We start from the raw sequence: 19,127 nt of genomic DNA on the forward strand, positions 1-19,127 counted from the left end.
TGGGAAAATACTTTACACAAGTAATGGCTCAAAGAGGATTCCTTTTTTTTACTGTGCTGCAATTGATTACTGGATTATTTGTGCCATTAATTAGTGTCAACTAATTTTTATTCAATCTCCACATAGGATATGCTTGTGAAGATGGAATATGGGGGAGAGCAGAGGTGCGTTGAAGTTCCACAAAGTGATGAATGAAGGACATGCATATTGTATTGAAGAAATAAGTGATGAGAATGCTGTTATTTGCATTTACCAGCTCACCTATGTCAGACCTTTTGATAAACAAAATTCTAATGAAAGTGAGAACATGTACACTGTTACATCTTTCAGAAAATGTTTTGAAATTGTGGTGCACAGTTCAGAATAAATGTTTTTCAAAAACCATTGCGTCTTTTTAGTAAATGTTTATTTCCAAAAGAAATTTCTAGAAGTTCAGAACAGTAAAATTCCTGCTTTTTAGAATTAATTAGAAGATAACTCCTACTTAGTTAAACTAAAATACTCTTTGAGAGTTAATATATAAACTCTTAACACCAAGTGTTAAATTATCAACTCCAGACAGATTTGGTGTTTAACACTAAATCAGAGTTAACGTACCAACTCTCCAAAAAGAGTTAAATTAACACTCTCTTTTGTGGACCCATATAGACACTTTAATAGTGTTGAAATCAAATCCGACAGTGTTAATTTGGACATGCTGGATTTGCTGTGTGGATTTAAATTGTTTGAGATAGAATTGAATATTGGTTAATGATTAGTTTTTTGCTACTGGACATCCCTTGCGTTAGGTGCTGTTTCTATGCTTGAATGGAAGGCTTTCAAAAATCCTTGAAATCTGTTGCTCAAGTCTACTCACTGGCTCCTTTGAAACAAACTAAAAACAAGAAAGTGTAGTGGTTTGCACAGTTAAATGGCAGGTGAAAGGTCAGTGGTTCATTTTCAGCTGGACACACAAATTTGGCATCTTCTCAGGAAAGGCATCCACCATAAAACTCCAAGTCAAACATGCAGAACTACCTGCTGTGGTGACCCCTTATGATAAAGGAGAAGTTGAAAGGATTGCTGGTTGCTGTTTCTATTTCACAGGGGTGGGCGATATATCGAATATACTCGATGTATCGCAAGTTTTTCCACGCACGATGGTTAAAATGACTTTATTGTAACCATCAAGTATAAATTGACATGTAAATATGAATCTGTCTGCATGTATTCACTGTGAGTTTTTTCTGCGATTGCATCATTAATCCCACCTCCAAAAAAGGAAAATTTTCTACCTGGCACATTGCGCTGAGAATACTATTTATATTTTTCCCAGATAGGGAAAAATATGGCGACAGCGGGCGTTTTAGACAAGCAAGGAAATACAACTCGCTGTCGTTTTAATTTCATAAGGAGGACGTTGAACAAAATGCATAATTTGCAAAACATGCCATGAAACTATCTGGTCTTTAAGTTGTTAAAGCCGTTTTCAGGTCCAACCTCCGCTTCAGGTCCCAAAGTCAAATTAACACTGCGGCATCACTGAGAGTTGAAAAATTAAAACGCATAGCTCTGCTATTGCTTCCGACATTAATGAAGACAGAAAACTAAACAGTAATGACATTTGTAGGGTTACTGAAGTTGGGCTAGCTGGTATATGATGATGTGCTACGTGGTGGCTAGCTACACAGCTATGGTTTGCATACTATAAACACATTAGCACAGTGAAGCTGGAGGAGGATGAACACTAACTTTGTTTCCACTCGATAAAAGTTAATGTAAATGTTCCCGATGGTTAGGGACAAAAGCAGTTGCAGGATGCTCTAAACGGACCAAACTTCAGTCTGGAGAACAACTGAGATAATCCATCCACAATACGAGGTTAGTCATTAATATACTGCTGCATGGCCTAGGCTGTAGTTACATCGTAAGGTTTTAAAAACTGAGCTTTAAAATGAATAGTGGTAATAAAAACTGAGAGAGGCCAACAGTGATCGCTGACTGTTTTTAGGGGCTTGTTGAGATTAAACAGAAAAAGATACAAAGCATTAAAACATGTTAAAAACACAACAGCCTTAATAAACGCAGAGTAGTTTGGACCCAGAAGCAGGGTTATCACGTCATCACTTAAAGATCGGATAGTCGCTAAAGGTAGCAGTGCCACGAAATTATCCCACCAGCTGAATAATCATCCACTGCAAAATGAAGAATGTTTTAAACTCTGCATGTCAGCATTTCCCCGCAAAAAAACCCACATTAAATAAACCAGCTGTGATACCTGTGAATGTTCTTGGTCAGTTGTTTTAATAGTCACTATCTAGACTTTTGTTTCTGTAATTTGAGGCCATCACATTTTTTATTTTACCATTTTTATATGTTATAAGCACCATTTTAATTTAGATGGTTTTATTTTTCTCGTGAATTCTTGCTTGATGTACTTTTTTGCTGCTATGATCTTTTGTTTGTTAAAGGTCTAGTGTTGACCACAGAAGGAGATTTACTGTGACAGTATTGTCATTAGTGAAAAACCTCTGTGGGCAACTGATAGTTAAAAATGGTTAAAATAAAACATTTCAATTCATTCAGATTTTTTGTATTCAAAGTAGGAAAAATTGAGGTTATTTAAACATATTTTTATATATATCGTGTATTGTGATACAACAGAAATTATTGTGATATTAGATTTCCTCATATCGCCCAGTCAATGTAAAGTGTTACATCTATAATCCATCTGAAGACATGTATTATAATGCAGTTACAAGACATACAGTTAATTAACAGGTGAAGGAACAGCATTGCGTACGTTGATGTCACATTTTTAAGCCCTCCTTTTGCTGTTATTACTGTTGAGCTGAGGACACCTGCAAGAGAACTCAAGCAGATAAAAGGTTTTACAACATATTAACTGTAAGATAGCTTGAAGACATTTTATAACCAGTAGGCCTGCCAGTTTGTTTGACAAAAAGTCGTTAAACTAAAGAAAAAGTTTCCATCACCTGTTTACATGCATATTGGTGTCAAGATCAAGCATAAACAATATTAAACATGTTAGTAAAAATACACAGACACAAAATATTAGTCCATGAAGCTGACCTGTCACTGGCTACCAAGCAGTGCCATGCAAGCTTGTCGTTCTTTCCGATCATTACTCTTACACACCATTACAAATTAATTTCCAGCAAGATGCAGCTGAACATTAAACATGTTTGGGGTGCTGGTCAACAGGCCCCAATTGAAAATTAAGATCTGATGCACCCTTCAGTCTTCCAAACACAAAATCAAGTATGCAAGAACTTTGAGGTCAGTGAATAAATCCTCTCAGCACCTACATGATAAATCCAGTTCCCTTTGACTCAGTACCACAGAGTAAGGATGGATGATGTTGTGAAGACAGGGAGCTAGAGATAAGAAAAAGGGAGAAAAAAAAGCAAAGAATTGGATCACAACTTTCTGCTTGGACAACTTTCTGGCATGATATAGAAAAAAAACAAACAAAAAAACCCAACCCACTTACATTCAAGCTTCGTGAAAGTTATGCATGTGTATGCATGAGGTTATGTATCTATATTGCCTGAAAGTGATTCTCTTTGTGTGTGTCTGTGGTTAACATTTACCACATTTTGTCTGATTGAGTGAAGTTATGCTGAAATTCCCCCACACTCATTTACGCATGTGTGCATAGGTGTTTAAATTTCCATATGAAGGTCATTTGTTGGCAGGCCTCTGAGGTCCTGAATAGAATAACAGACACATCTCAAACAACTGCTTTTGTTAGTGCGAGACAAAGGGGGATGTGAATGTGTGTTCTGGAATATCTGCATAGTGTGTCAGACAGACTAACAGAATGGCAGCCAAGTTTGGTAGTTTCACAGAACATGTAAAAGCCTGAGTAGTCCCACAACATAAAGCTTCAGAACTCTAAAGGTTGACTGGCATTACCACAAAGACTTTGCTGGCACTCATTGTAACATTATGAACCCATGAATGCATGGCTATTCAAAATGTAGTCATTCCTTTATTCATTTGATCTTGAATTCACTGATCCTTTCTGCCATGTTGGGGTCAAATGTTTTTTTCCCTCTTTTTTTCCTCTGGAAATAAATTACAGAGACCTCTGACAGGTTTGATCATGTGGCAAGCAAACAACCTAAAGATCATGAATCATTATCTTTCTTGTCCTTTAAACATCCTGTTAGCCTACGATGTGATACTGTATATATTAGAGGCCAGTAGGAAATGCAAATTCGTTCTATATCATTTAAAATGCCACAGTGTCAAAAGTAAACACAGTTGAATGCAAATACTGCACATTTGTGAGTTGTATTTTCCATCTATGCCAAATACACAACAGGAAGTAAATAAAACAGATGATCCCATTACAAAGTTACCTGATAAGTAATGCATTAGATCAGGAAGCAGGTAAACAGTAAGTTGGTTTTGGAAGAAGAAATGAGCAGGAGAAGGAGGAGGGTTCGAGCACTCCAAAAAGGCAGGTATTGTGGTGATGTCATGTTTTGTACTGGCACACAATGGCGCTAACGCTCTAAAAACTATAACTTTAAAAACTTTCTTTTAATCCATCTGTTTTTTTTTTTTTTGTAAATCCAGGCCTCTGTAGTGGAAATTAGCCTTAATTCATGTTTCAGCTCCACTTTAACGTGTTTAGCTAATTCTCTAACTACAGTGCATCAGACTATAGTTTGGAGTACACTCACCAGTTGTGGTCACAATCAGTGACCACAACACAATGCATAATGTTACAACATAATGCATACTATATCATTATACACCTCAGCCACTGTCTATGGATTGGGTGAATGCAAAATGTTGCAAGGTAATGCAAAATTAGTGGAGAAAAAAGATGATGATTCCCACTGTTACCCTTTAGGGGCTCTATAGAACAAGCTTCTGCACAAAGACAGCTCTCTTAGCTGATAAAAGCTCAGCTAGACTCCAATCAGTCCATTAACTTTCAATATACATGTATGTTCAAAAATACACATTTAAGTCTTTTTCTTACTCATTTGCCTACACACACACACACACACACACACACACACACACACACACACACACACACACACACACACACCTCTGGTATGAATGGCCCTTGGCCACAGGCAGAGTTTTCACAGTAAACTAACCTTGATCAATAACCTGCTATGGACCTCAGCAAAAACCACTGTTCTCCCTACTGCTGGATTTCAATATCACGCCTGTTTGAACACTCTAGCCATGGGCCAACTTGTGTGTGCGCATGTGTGTGCATGCACATGCGTATGTATGCATGTACTGCTGCCGCATGAATTTACGCGAGCCTGCAAGCATGTGTGAATGTGTTTGTGGCCTCCTGTACGCTGTGTGTGCTTAAGGAATTCTCTGTGCATGAATTTGGTTTTGTGTGTTTTGGGCTGTGTGTTTGAGTGAAGCCTCGGGGTCCGCTGTGAACGGTGCTAACTGGCCCTCTGAACTCTTTCCTGTGAAGAGAAAGAGAAAGCCACTGGGCATGTGCAGAGGACAGCATGCCATTTACCTGGGCTACGGATGGTTTTTAAAACTGGCAAGAGGGACTTACACACACACACACGCGCGCACACACACACACTGAAGATACTCCTGGCTTTTGCCTCAAACGCAAAAGCACACCTTTGCTCCCTCGCCTCAAACACAAACACACTTCAAAAGTTCTTTTTCTTTTTTTTTTCTTTTCTCCTTTTTTATTTTTGGAAGCGATGCAGCCAGTACTACCCCTGCGTTTAAAGAGCCTAACCGCTCTCTTCATGTGCCCTTCTCTTGCTTCCTGCCTCTGCAAAAAGGCCCCAACGCGCCAGAAAAACTTACTAGTTTACATCCAGCTCTACAACTAGCGAGACAACCTTTTGGCTCTCAAAGGTGTTCGTCTCACAGTGCTCTTTATATACAGTGAAGTGGGGCCACACATTCGGCCTTTGCTCCAGTTCGAGCTGGGCCTTTAGAAGAGTAAATGCTCTGAAAAATAACCGCTGCTGAACTCTGGAGGAGTGAATAGTTGTTGAACAGTGCTGCGGTTTATAATATAATGAGACATATATGGGGCTTTTTCCAGTAATGAGGAGTGGATAAGCAATCATTTTTACTCAAACGAGTTTGAAAAAAAACCCCAAAAACCATGCCTTATCTGAACCTGCATGCGTGTGTGTTCATTTGTCTTAATGTACCTGGCACGATGTGTACGTGTGTATATGTATTAGTTGGTAGTTGAATACAGCTGACCCAGATGTGTTAAGTGGGTCATGGGAACATCGCAGCCCACACACTGGGGGTTATGGATAGGCAACAGCCTTGTGGTTTGTGTGTGTAAGTGTGTGTAGATGGGGTTAGAACACTGGGGCAGTGCCCTGATTATACTCAGATTAGATTTGGGAATTCATCGCCCCTCCTTCTGAGCTTTACCCCCAACTCTGTCTCCTATTACTTTTTCTCTCTTTCTCTTTGTCTTCCTCACTTTCTGTTCCTTTGCTTTAACCTCTGGGCATCCAGAGGGGTTTGTTTAAGACACATGCTAAATAATCACATTTTGGGAAATTAGAAGATGTAACATTTCGAATGAAGTCTCTTATATTTTGACATTGCAGTTTTTCCTGTTAAATCCTTTCTGTTTGGGTGTTTCAATCAGATGAAAATTCTATAAAAAGATTTAAGGTTAGGGTAGGTTTATGTTACGTATCCTAAACAATGTTCTAAGCTAGAATTAACGATGTTAAGAAGTTGTTTTTCCTTATAGCAGTTGTACAAGGTGTAAATGTGAGGACCAATGGTTGTCTGTCTTTCTGTGTTAGCCAGGGTTTACCCTGTCTCTCACCCTATACCAGCTGAGATAGGCTCCATCACCCCAATAGATGGATGGATGGTTGCAAGGTTGCATGGATGACAATTTACAAGGCGTAAAAAAAAAAAGGTTTTGAGAATCTTTGGAAATCTTGATTTCCCATTCAAGAGCCTCATCTTGTACACTTCTATACATGAACATTTTCATGGTGGCTGCTATTTTTTGATCACTTTGTAGAAGTACTTTGTTACTTGTACCTCTGCAATGTGTTTCTGGAAATGCTCCAGTGTCTGAAAAAGGTGACGCTTCAACTTGATTTACATTTTAGGAACCGAACAAGGTCCCAAGAAGGCAAATATGACAAGTACAGCAGGCTGGAAATAAAGTTTGTGTTGGTGCAGGGAAAAAAAAAAGAATTTTCAGCTCGCTCTGTGCTGGCACAGGATGGTAGTCTGGCACATATTACACGTGTGGTCAGTTCTGAATGACAGAATGCTCCTGGTGTCTCTCCGCGCCTGAAACTCTGTTTCCCGGCTTGGAAAGGGTGGACTCTTCAACTGTCAACTGCATGGTCATAGCAGGAGACCCAGCTTTGAATCAGCTATGATGCTTTACACAAAATTAATGTCAGGATGAAAGAGAATTTAATCAAGTTTGAGGTTTTCTTTCTACTCTATTTTTCTGTATCCCTTTCTTGCACTAATGTTTTGGGCTATGAGGTTGTTTTTTAATGCTTTTTGTAAAGTGCAAATTCCTTCAAAACCCAACTGAAGGTCTTTTTGCAAGTCTCCACAACTGTGTCAGTTTACTATCGCAAGTTAGAGAACATATACTATATGAACCAAAGTACTGGGCCACCTACACATTACACCTAAAGGAGCTGCCAGAAACCCATGCCATAGAGCTTCTGATGCACGTTTTCTGTTCTCATCCTAAAGCCAGAACAGGTTTGAAACTTTAGAGTTAGTGAGTCAGCAGAGCGACCCTAGGCAACTTTTATGGTCTGTCAGGTTGTGACTGACCTTATCCTGTGGTTCCTGAACATTTCCAGTTTGCATTAATACCACTTAAAGTTGATCAAGGAATATGGAGGAATTACTTTGGTGTTCCTCCACCACAAAAGACGCGCGTATTCTTGCAATTTCTCGGAATGTCTGGGAATACACGCTTCTTTTGCGGTGGAGGAACACCAAAGTAATTGCTTACGGAGCTTGCTTCTTTGACATCTTTAAGAGTTCTGAACAAATGTCTGTCCTCCTCCAGAACAACTTATGTACGCAAACGCGTGTTGCAACTTCTTATCTGGTGCGCGTCTTTTATTTTGATAGCGAATGTGCACCTGCGGACCACTTATGTGCAGCCCTGGTTATAAATCCTTACCCTAGGTTGGAGGTTAGGGTTGGGATAATACCACAACACCAACAGCAACTTTGGTGAAAACCAGCCCAAGAACTCTTCTTAACCATCTCCACAGAGAATGTGCTTGACTGCATGTTGAAGGCCAAGTGGTGGGAGATGAAATGGGATCTTTGATGACAAATATAAGTTAATGAGCAGTACATAGTTTTTTCAGTTCCGGGAACAATCAGTATTTTACTGTCCCCTTCTTGTCCTTCCATGGGAAAAAAATAAATAAAATAAAACTAATGTCTATATCTGAACTCCTCAAAAATAGATGTCTGCTCTAATGTGAAGTACCATACCTTCTTATGAAGGAAACATGTTAAGTTTGTAACAAAGTGAAACTGGAGCCAAAATGCAGCAATTTTTCAAGTATTTTTGTATTTATTATAGGAGGAAGTGTGGTGTATTTCAACCTAGTCTGGTCTCATGGCCAAATAAATTGACATGTATTTAAATTGTCTGTGTACATGGACATGATTTACAGTGCAGTTTCTCTGTTTGTGTCTTTGTATCTCTACACCGTGATGTAAGTGCATAAGGATTGTTTTTTTTTTTGTTTTGTTTTTTTACATTAAAGTCCTTTTATTACTGTTTTTCAAACCTACCTTGAAAGCCTGGACCAGGATGTTTTATGCCAATTTTCTTTTTTTTTTTTTTTGCCATGTTTTATAATTTATTTTATTGTCAGCCTTAAAGTGAAAATAATTTTTCAATTTGAAGAAAATTTGCTTTCTGCACCACATATGTTTCTCAGAATTCTCTAAAGAATTCTCAAATTCTTGACCTGGCAGCCAAGAAAACAGAGCTTTGAAAAGCTGACAGCTGTATTTTAGTCCTAACTATCTTTTTCTAAATCTAACTAAATAGTTAGATAATGAATAACAATTAAAGTAAAAGGTGAAAGGAAATACGAGTAATCCATAAGAAAAGGTACGAATAATGGGTTCCCAGTTAGACTTGATCAGTGTTCATTGATATGTGTAGTCATTACACCTTCACTACCCACCTAGCCTCAAAATATGTGAGTTTTTCACCCTCACACTTGGAAAAATATATCTGCTGTGATACTGTGTCATACCACCATGGCTACCTGATTAGTAACTGGATTTACTCATGTCTGTTCCTGGTGTTTTTCTGATTGTGTCCCCAGTGTGAGTGGAAATGGGGCATGCAGGCATGGCGGGAGTGCTGGGAGGAGAGAAAGCAGCCAGGGTGGCACGTTGACTGGAGGATCGCCAACCGCTCTCAAACAGGTAGGAATCCATGCCAACTCTGCCTCCCTACCCCCCGGCCCCCCTCAGTACGTCTGTCTGAATCAGTGGCCGTCATGCTCGCTGACATTCAGAGTTTGTTACCTGCTGTAAAGATTTACAGCTTTGTTTCCATTACTTTATCTGTCACCGCTTCAGTGGTGAATATGACACAGTAGATCTCTTGTTAGCGGATATGGAGCTTATAACCTCAGTGTATGTCAGGCTATGTGCTATTTTAATCATCAACTTTTTTTAAGATTCACCTAGTAGCAGTTTGTGTTTATAATGCAAATACACTGGGTTACTTCAATAGACTGAAGACAGCTTAAAAATGCATAGATTTTCAGGCAAGCTATGAATTGAAATATCCCTCCATCCATTTTCTGCTGCTATGTGGGTCCAGGTCACAGGGGTCAAAGTAGAGATTCAGAGTCAGTTTTGTCCCTGGCCACCGTCTAGTCTAGATCGTATGCAGCAACACCGAGGTGTTCACAAACCAGCAAAGAGACATAATCTTTCCAGTGTCTCCTCTTAGTAGAAAATGCCTGAAACACAGCCTCCTCAAAGCGGAGGAGTAGCAGCTCTACACCAAGTCCCTGCTCAATGCCTGAGGTCACTCTGTCTCAAAGGTTGAGCCCAGACACCCTATGGATGAAGCTCAGCACTTGTTTGCATGATAGAGATCAGGCTGTGGTCAGCGAGGTAGACCCTGGTGCTCAGTTGCCATGCTGGAATTACTCATATTTAAGCGTTCATTCTATAACACCGTCTATAAAACAGCTACCCACTGCACTCATGGTGTCACAGCTTTGTTATTTTAACATAACAGGAAGCATACACATAAGACATGCTGTTTTAACAAAACATAAAGTACAACTGAAGTATTAGATCCTTTTGAGGTTTTGAGACTTCTACACCATCAGTGTGATTTTTTTTCCCCTTAAAAACCCAAATAAATTGCACAATAATTTTTTTAAGCAACACATTTAAAAAGGACGAGATAATCAACAGTGGCACCATAAAGACGCAACTTAATATTTTTACAGAATAAAAAATATATATTTTGAAGTTAATGTTCATTATGCTAAGAAATTTTCAGAAACATTTTTTTCTAAAAACAACAACAAAAGCAAAACAAAATAAAACAAAACAAAAAAAAACCCCAGTATGCTTGCTCCTGACAGGACCGAAAGGAACAAAAGTTGCATGTTGTGTACACAATGTCTGTCTCAGAGTAAATCATTGTTTACCTACTCCATATAAAAGTTGGTGAATTGCTTTTCTTTTTGGCTTTATTGTAGATATGTTCTGAAAGCAAAAGGTTCTTTCAGGAAAAAAATGATGAAAAAAGTAAGAAAAATATTAGAATCTTTTTAAAGTTGTTTTTATGTGAACCTAACCTAAGTGTTATATCTACTGTGTAAATGCTATTAGCTAAAAGATGGCTATGTTGATAATGAGGCACCCCTTTGAGCAGCATTTACTTGTTTTCATAAATGTGTTTAGTGTATAGTGCTCTCATTTAATGAGATCACATGATGTCTAACAGGCGTCCAGACTGCCAAAGGACAGTGGCTGTAACTGGCTCTCAGACAGACTCTGAACATCAGGTGTTTAAATTCAACCGGTGTCAGCGTGTTAAACATGACTGCTAGGGCCAAACTGGCCCTCAGCTACACGCTCTGATGTTTATATAGCTCAGTCTGAGCCAAATGCATCCCTCCAACACACAGGTCAAAAGCTATGAACTCAGAGTGGACATTTGCCAGAGAACATGGAGAACATGGCCTGCCAATTGCTACAAGCCTGTGGCCAGACGGCTAGTGTGCAGAGTTCAGGAGCAGCCAAGTGGTGTCCAGTGAGGGATACCCTGGTTTACTCTTGGCCAAACAACGCCTCCAGGCTGGCTGGACTGACTCAACATGACTGGTTTCTGTGTAGACAGAGTGAGGAAATACGCCTGTCCACTGTGGGTTTGCTTTGCTGTTTACTGCTTAGAGATGTTGATTACAATTCTGGGTTGATTATGTTTCTCCTTAAACATGCCAGCAGTGTGTGACTTGTTACCTTACAGAAATTACAAACATTTAAAAGTATTCTCCTAGATAACAGTGTTACCTACTCAGAAAAAGTAACTGGTAAAGATACGTTTGTGTTATCAAAAATAAACGCTTTGCTTTGCAAATGTCAATTATAGTTTGCTTCATGTTGACCCCAAATGGTTTATATCCTTAAAGAAAGTGACTGACTACTAATATACTGCAGTAGATTATTATATTATATGTTACATAAGTTATCCATTTATTTATAATGCAGAAACTATTTTTTTCTGACTGTTTTATTGTTTTCTTTCAACAAATATTGAGAACATCCTCACAGTGTAGATGTGACTGAAACTGAAAGAGGCCCAGTCCCAGTACCCATCCTCTCTGGGTGGTCACTGCCTCTTTTTGGCATGGCTCTGCTTGGTACACATCCAGACTCCTTGAGGTAAAATGGCACACTGGCGCACTGGCTGTGCAGTGGCTAACATCTCTCCTAGCCTCAGCAAGCAGTCCAGGTGCCACTAGTCTAAACACACATAAACAGACGGTATAGCTTCACAGGTTCAGGATAGCCAAAGCTGGATCTACGGCCAAGTCCACTTACAGGCCATGGGAGGATAAACGCACACTTTGGCCAAACACACACACACGCACACACACACACACACACACACACACACACACACACACACACACACACACACACACACACGTGCATAGCCAAAACCAACCTCAGCCACTCTGTGGCCAAAGGCATTTAGAGCACAGTCCCACTCAGTAGGGAATCCCAATGTTTGGCTATCCATCTCTCTTGGTAAAATCTATCTGAGAGGGAAAAGAGGGGGAGAGGGAGCAAAGAGGGTTTGAGTTAAGAAAAGCTGGACGATCAAATATTGCAGTGTTTAACACTTCATTTTCAATCCCTGCCGATTCCATTTCCCGCCAGCGTTAATTGCCGCTGTGCTACCTGCCACCAGTGGTTCTTTATGAAATGATTTCTGAATTGAAGCATATGGACGAGGAGCCGCAACGGGAGCCATGAATGGCTTGAGGAAGGGTCCCATTAAATAAGAGCCAGCTAATTACTTTGTCCTCCCTTTTTGTCCTGCACTATCCAGGCTCTCGCCGCTGTTCATATATCTTACTGTAATGAGTAAAGCCAGGGCCTGGCACCTGTGCTCGGTAATTAAACATATAAATTCTCCCCTCACGGAAATATGTGTACTCACCAGGACTGATTTATAAAGGTCTCTAAATTGCACAGTTGAGCTTATTTTCTTGGCTGTTATTTTTTTTTCTTTTAAAGGGTCTGGAAGGATGAGAGTTATTCATCAGATCAACGATGACAAGCTTGATCTTAAAAAAACAAAAACAAAAAAACCTGCAACATGTATTCTCTAAGAATTCAGATTCCCCTCTTTCCACTGTTACTTTTCTTTTGTAGGTGAAGGTGGTGATACTGGGACTGTCAGGCAGACCTTTTGGAATCAGAAATGTTAGCTGTACCAACCTCACAGCCTCACAGCCAAGAACACCAATGAAAAATGTCCATGTAAAAACATACAGTGATCAGAAACGGATCCAACCAAAATAGGTTTATGACTCATTTACGAACCCCCTCCTCAAAAGTTACTTATACTGTACTTTATGACAGACAGAAAGCCATGAAATCGCCAGTTTTCACCTCATATTCCCTTCCTGCATTCTCTTTTAAGGCCTTGTTTTGAAAACTTATAAACTTATAAAGCTGTAACCATTTACAGATACAAAAATTGTTTTTTTCTTTTCTCTTGTTCTACAAAAATCAGGGGTTCAGTTCAACAAAATAGAACTCAACTTTAACAAAGTGACACAACGACATGATCAAAAAATGTAGCAAAAGTTCATTTTTAGCAATCTCACACCCTATGCTCAAAATGGACACAGTAAGATGGGATATCACTTGATTTTAATTGGAGCATGTTAGTAACTTAGCAAATGGTTAGTACCATGCTTTAAGGCAGGATTTCCCTCGTGACAAATAAAGTATTATCAGTCAATCAATCAATCAATCAGTTACACCCAGCTACCACACAAAGGAAAAGATGTTAGCTACTTTAGCTATATTATGTTAGGATGGTACAAGATACAAACAATAAACCAGAAAAATATTTACTGACCACATCCAGCAACTCGAAACTAAGAAAAATGTAGGAACCACAACCATTATTAAGTTAAACTACTCTCAGCTTTGACATGAGTGATGATGAATGCAGATGCCATACTATTAAATCACATATGGTAACTACACACTAGGATTATCAATTCAATAGGTGCCTGGAATGTTCACAAGCACAACCAGCAAAATTTCTGTATTATAACTCCTAGCTAAAGTTGTGCCTGATTAGCTTATTATTTAAAGATTCAAAATGGTAAGTGCAAAATTTAAAAGCTAACTGTGATCAAATACCACCTGTCAGACAGTAAAGTGCTCTAGGCTTTCACATTTCAATGAAAAGCGCATCAGTATTATTAGAGGGAGTAAATTTGTCCAGTGTCAGATTACCCAGTGACTCAATAGCACGACTTACTTGTCTTCAGAATGAAGCTGTACTAGTCGCTGCTCGAAGAATCTTAAGTTCAGATCAGCACCTTCCATTTGCTCGCTAAAACAGTGATGAAGCTGACAGATTTGCTATTAAAAGATCCAAATATTTACCTGAGAACTTCTAGTAAAACCAAATAAGTGATATTATGAGAATTATAGACTGAATGTTTTTGAAGCTGAGTCCATATTAACAACTAAAGATTGTAGTCTTGCACTGGTGTTCATTTGCATAGTCCAAAGAGAAAGATTATAGAAATGAAGTCAACATTAAGGCTAACAACACCAGGAATAGACCGTCTTCCTTGGGCTTTAATGTTATGTGGAGGACGAATGCTGATGGCTAAAATTAGAAAGGCAATGATGACAGCACAGTCCAATACAAAGAAAAAGAAGCACAAGAGAAAGAAAAACCAGCAGCACAGATAACTGTAACAGTGGAGAGCAACTCTTTCCAACTCTTATTTTTCCTCCACTCGTGGCGCCTTAGTGTAATTACTTTTTTTAAATAAACCTTTGATTTCATACATTTTAAAATTATTTCTCTATGTTTTTTGAGGATGATAAATTATGTTTTTGAGTGTACAGTTTAAGAAAATTTTAATAATTCCCTTGAGTGGCAGCACAGGTACAAAATGTAGACCATCTGCAAAGGTCCGTCTTAGTACCAGTGAGATACCATGCCTGAGCCTTGGTTTCACATTCATATCATATTCACAGTTTATTGTAGTCACCCAGGCTATAATTTTGACTAGGATGCATATTTATTTTTAATGAAAAATGCCAAATATAGTAGTAAAAAACAATTAAACCTCACTGAAATATGCTGCACATGCAAAGGTTTCAACAGAAACCAACTTTTGACAGTAAACATCTGTTGTTAAAATAATGATCTTAATAAATTCTTTAAAAAAGTCTTTGCTTGTAGTGCATTGTTTAGTAAAAATACAGCTGATATTTGTATCTATCCTGTTTTCTAATTATATATCAATAAGGTTGAAATTTCCAGAACTAAGATTGGCAGCTGTCATCTTGAGTTGACAAATCACTTATTGCTCACAAGTATTAACACTTGAGTAGGCATCAGGGTGCAATTTCTTGTGAGTGTCCTGAATTTATGAAAATGCAAAAGTATTTGAATTCTTTTTTTTTGCCACAAGTAAGTTTTTGCAATTTAATGACCTTAGCAGTAAACATGTTAATATGTTTAGTGTGCTTTGTTACTTTTTTAAAACAGTGCCTCAGTGTAATCCTCAAGAGTACACGGTTAAAAGAAAGTACTACCTCTGTGACTTTGAAGGTTTTACGATGATGAGAAATGAGATGAGAAATTTCACCATCTGTACATGGACACAGCCACTGTGACAAGTCTTGTTTTGAAACCTTGATTTGAGCATTTTGGTGGCTTTTGGAAACCAAACTTTAAGAAGAATTGCGACCATAAACCCATTGGAAGAAATAACATTCCGTTATTTCATAAATTTGGTGTTTTCCGTTATAAAACTACAATAAAGAAAAACCTGACTGAAAAAAGATGTCTAAATTCATCTTCTCTAAGAGATGGTCTGTGGCTATTTTTTATGCAAATTCCACATTGTCTTTTTTTTGTCTTGTTGGGTTCTTTCATATAAGCAGACTCTGTAAAACAGAATATAAACTCAGTTTTAATCTCCGCCACGGCTGATGGAATTCCCCATTAGCTGCCAGGAGAACGTTTCCCAGCTGGGAGTCTCAGTTTGAATGTGCTGTGTTAAAACATAACGAATGTCATAATTAACTGGATACATTTTCCATTTAGAATTTGATCTCTTATAAAACTGTCTACCTTTTAACCCCTCATTGAACCCCTACTCTGCTCACCCTTTCTGCTCTCTCATTATTCATTTCCTAACATGACATTTCTTTATTTGGTTTGTGTTATTTTTTTCTGTTTCTTGTTCAATTTCTTTTCTTTTTTGGGGGACTAAGCCAAGGCCTACAGCTTTCAGACCATTTCTGACACTTTTGTTAATAAATCATTGGGAAGTTAATGAAAACGGCATTCAGGCATATCCAAAATGATTGTGTTCTTTGTCATGCTAATAAAGTGAAAGATGTTCGTCCACTGGGTGAATGCCTGCACATTACCAGCAACTTCTGATTATGTGTGTGCCTGTTGCACCTCCTTCTTTCTCCCTCACCCTTCCCTTGTTTTCCTTCATTCTCCTTCTCGCAGACACGTGTTTTAGCATATTTATCTCATAGGTTATCAACATGAATCCAATAGGTTCTCCAAGCAGACATTTGCATCACTCTAAATTGCTCAGAGGGAAATAACAGGATATGGTTACCTTGATTTGCTGTTGACCTCTACTTTCTCCTCTCCTTACCCCCCTCTTTCCACCCCTTGTTTTGCACCTTTGTATCCACGGTTACATATGGAAGGACAAAACGCAATTTAACTCAAAACTTAGCAATGAATCCGAAATTAAAACCCAATGGCTATGTTCCTGTGAACATAGCCAGAATTTGAATGTTAGAGCTGGGATTAAAAAACATACTGGAGTTAATCTGTTCTAGTAGTTGGAAAAACAGGCTTAGTTTTCCACTAACTTAGCTCTCTAATAAGTTCTAATAATAACTACTGTTGACTACTGTTGGTCCTGCAAAGAGAAATAGATGTGCAGTCCAAGTTCAAAGGCACATGCTTCAAATATTTTTCAGCATGCTGATCTCATTTTATTTTTAGCTAAACTATGTAATATGTAACATACATAATATCTTTGATGTGTCAGCTATCACCTTTAAGTCTGTTTTCAGAATAAACACAAAACATTTCTGGTAGAAACAGTTAAACTTCCAGGCACTGTGATGATATATTATATTGATATTCAAATATAAGTCAAAACGTCAAGATACACAGAATGTATCTCACTTGACCTGACCTGCAAGGTTTTATTGGATTTCATATCTTAAATCAATGTAAGACACTAGATAAAGTGCCGGTCTGAAGTTCCCAGGAGCCAATTATTTTGTATTTATTTTTTTGTATTCCAGTGTAGTCTGGAGCTTGGCCATTTAGTTCCCTGTATATAAGTGCAAGAACTTTCAATCTTAAAATCTACTGGAACTCAACACAAAAAATATAAAATAGAGTTAATATGAGCTTCCATACTAGAATACATTAATAGCCTGGCTGTAAAAAATTTTATCACTTGGAGATGTGAAAGAGATGATATATCTATGATGTAAAAGTTGTTAACTTTTGTCTGTTTCTGTCTGTTTCTGTTTTATACTTTGTCATTTTGTGATCATTTTATCTAGGAAGGTGCTATATAAATAAAATTTTACTTACTTACTTACTTACTTATCCAAAGAGGACATTACCAGGCATTACAATCTAAGCACAATGACACAAATTCTTGAATAATTTTCTCCAGTCCAACCAAGGAGAGCATATGTTGCAATTTTCATATTACATACATATTCCATCAAGATTTCAAATGCAGTTGAACAAAAAGAAGCAAGAGTCTGACTGATTTTAGGATGTAATTCAGGAGGTGCTATAATGGTGGTCACAGTCTTGGTGACTTTTAGGATGAGATAATTGCTAAAGAATCATTCGCTAATCTGGGTAAAATGGGACTTGGGTGGACAGCCTATTCAGCTATTGAGGGTTAAAAGACATATGCAACTGAATGTCATCAGCATAGTACAATGAAATGAATTTTAGACTCAGGACTGACCATTGTGAAAGGTTAGGGTGGTCATATTAGAGGAGAACTTGTTTATCCTAACAGAAAAGGTCCTATCAGATAACTGACAGGACCTTTATCAGATCAGATAATTGTTTTCTTTACAGAAAACAAGTGGAATGCAAAGCCAGAGTTAGTAGCAAGAACCTGCATGTCCTACAGTGTGTCCTACAGTGTGAGTAGGCCACAATATATGTTGAATGCAATTAAAAGACTCCATGATGCTCGGAACTCCTTAGTAGTTATATTTGAAGTCCCCAACAATAATATTCCTGCCTCAATTAATTGTCGAAGATAAGAACTTTTGAAAGTCCACGGAAAGAAATGCTGAGGTACCAGGTGGACCATAAATTAAAGCATCATATAAAGGTCGATCTTATCTAATATTCTTTATGGTCATCTCAAAGGAGCTATAAAAACTTGAATTTCAGGATGGCCCCCCAGTTGCCATCTTTTCTCCAAACCCACAATCAAAAACTTGTTTTCTCAGCTTCTTCTCCTAGCTCCTTCATGGCTTTCTGTCGCTCCAGCACCACGGAGTGGCTGGGCTGAACTGTTTGGCCTATAAAGCCCCGACAGCCAACCTCCAAGGGTAAATCCTGGCTTTTCAGCAAGCCTCTTGGCACTCCACTGCCAACTCAGCATATTTAAGATCTTTTTTCTCATATACCAATGCCATTCCTTCCTCCCAATGTATGGTAAGCTTGAAGAGGATCCTTTACTCTACTATGGACCACAAGACAATATCTGGCTGGTTTTATCATCTCTATTGGGAAGACTAGCTTCTTCCTGAGGTCCATCAATATCATCTTGACAACCTGACAGACTGGCCTTCCTTCTTTGGAAATGTGCTTGGATGTCAAAACCATCAAAGCAGGTCTTGCTGTCGATATAGATTAGTTTGCCATTACCCTGCATCTCTTGAGAACTTCAGCCACTTTAGCCAGGACTTGAGCCTAGCATCCTAGAGACAGTAGTATCTTGCATCATGACAGGATGTGCTGTAGATTTCCCATGCTGTTCCCACGTCATAAGCAGCTCTTATTAGAAAGTTGAGCCTATTCCAGTTATCTGCCGAGCTGAGGCATCTCTTTACAGTGGTTTTCCATCTTGACTTACACAGTCAGCATTTTTGCTATTTTTCCTTTCTTGGCTTCAGATAGTCTAGACTTTATTCTTAGTAGCTTTTTTCCAGGTTTACCCGTGCTGACATGCCTGTAAAAGCTGTGTAACTTTCACTCTGTAATGTGTTTAACCTCTTCATGGATGGGTTTTCAAGGTCTGCCAGAGCTTTTAACAAAATGCAGTATTTCTTAGTTC

The 19,127-nt window shown here is 38.4% G+C and overlaps 1 protein-coding gene across 13 annotated transcripts in view; it reads left to right on the forward strand.

Annotated features, from left to right (window-relative positions):
• LOC146374509 (uncharacterized) overlaps positions 1–19,127 on the forward strand; it is a 462,267-nt gene that overhangs the window by 40,568 nt on the left and 402,572 nt on the right. For all 13 annotated transcript variants that reach the window (XM_084949001.1, XM_084948998.1, XM_084949000.1 and 10 more), the window contains one exon: positions 9,342–9,444. In XM_084949001.1, coding sequence (XP_084805127.1) covers positions 9,360–9,444 — 85 coding nt within the window. In that variant the 5' untranslated portion in view covers positions 9,342–9,359. The remainder of the gene's footprint in view (positions 1–9,341; positions 9,445–19,127) is intronic.

Source organism: Perissodus microlepis, chromosome 13 (assembly GCF_051167445.1).
Source record: "Perissodus microlepis isolate ML-2025 ecotype Zambia chromosome 13, ASM5116744v1, whole genome shotgun sequence".
In the NCBI taxonomy this organism is placed as follows: Eukaryota; Metazoa; Chordata; class Actinopteri; order Cichliformes; family Cichlidae; genus Perissodus; species Perissodus microlepis.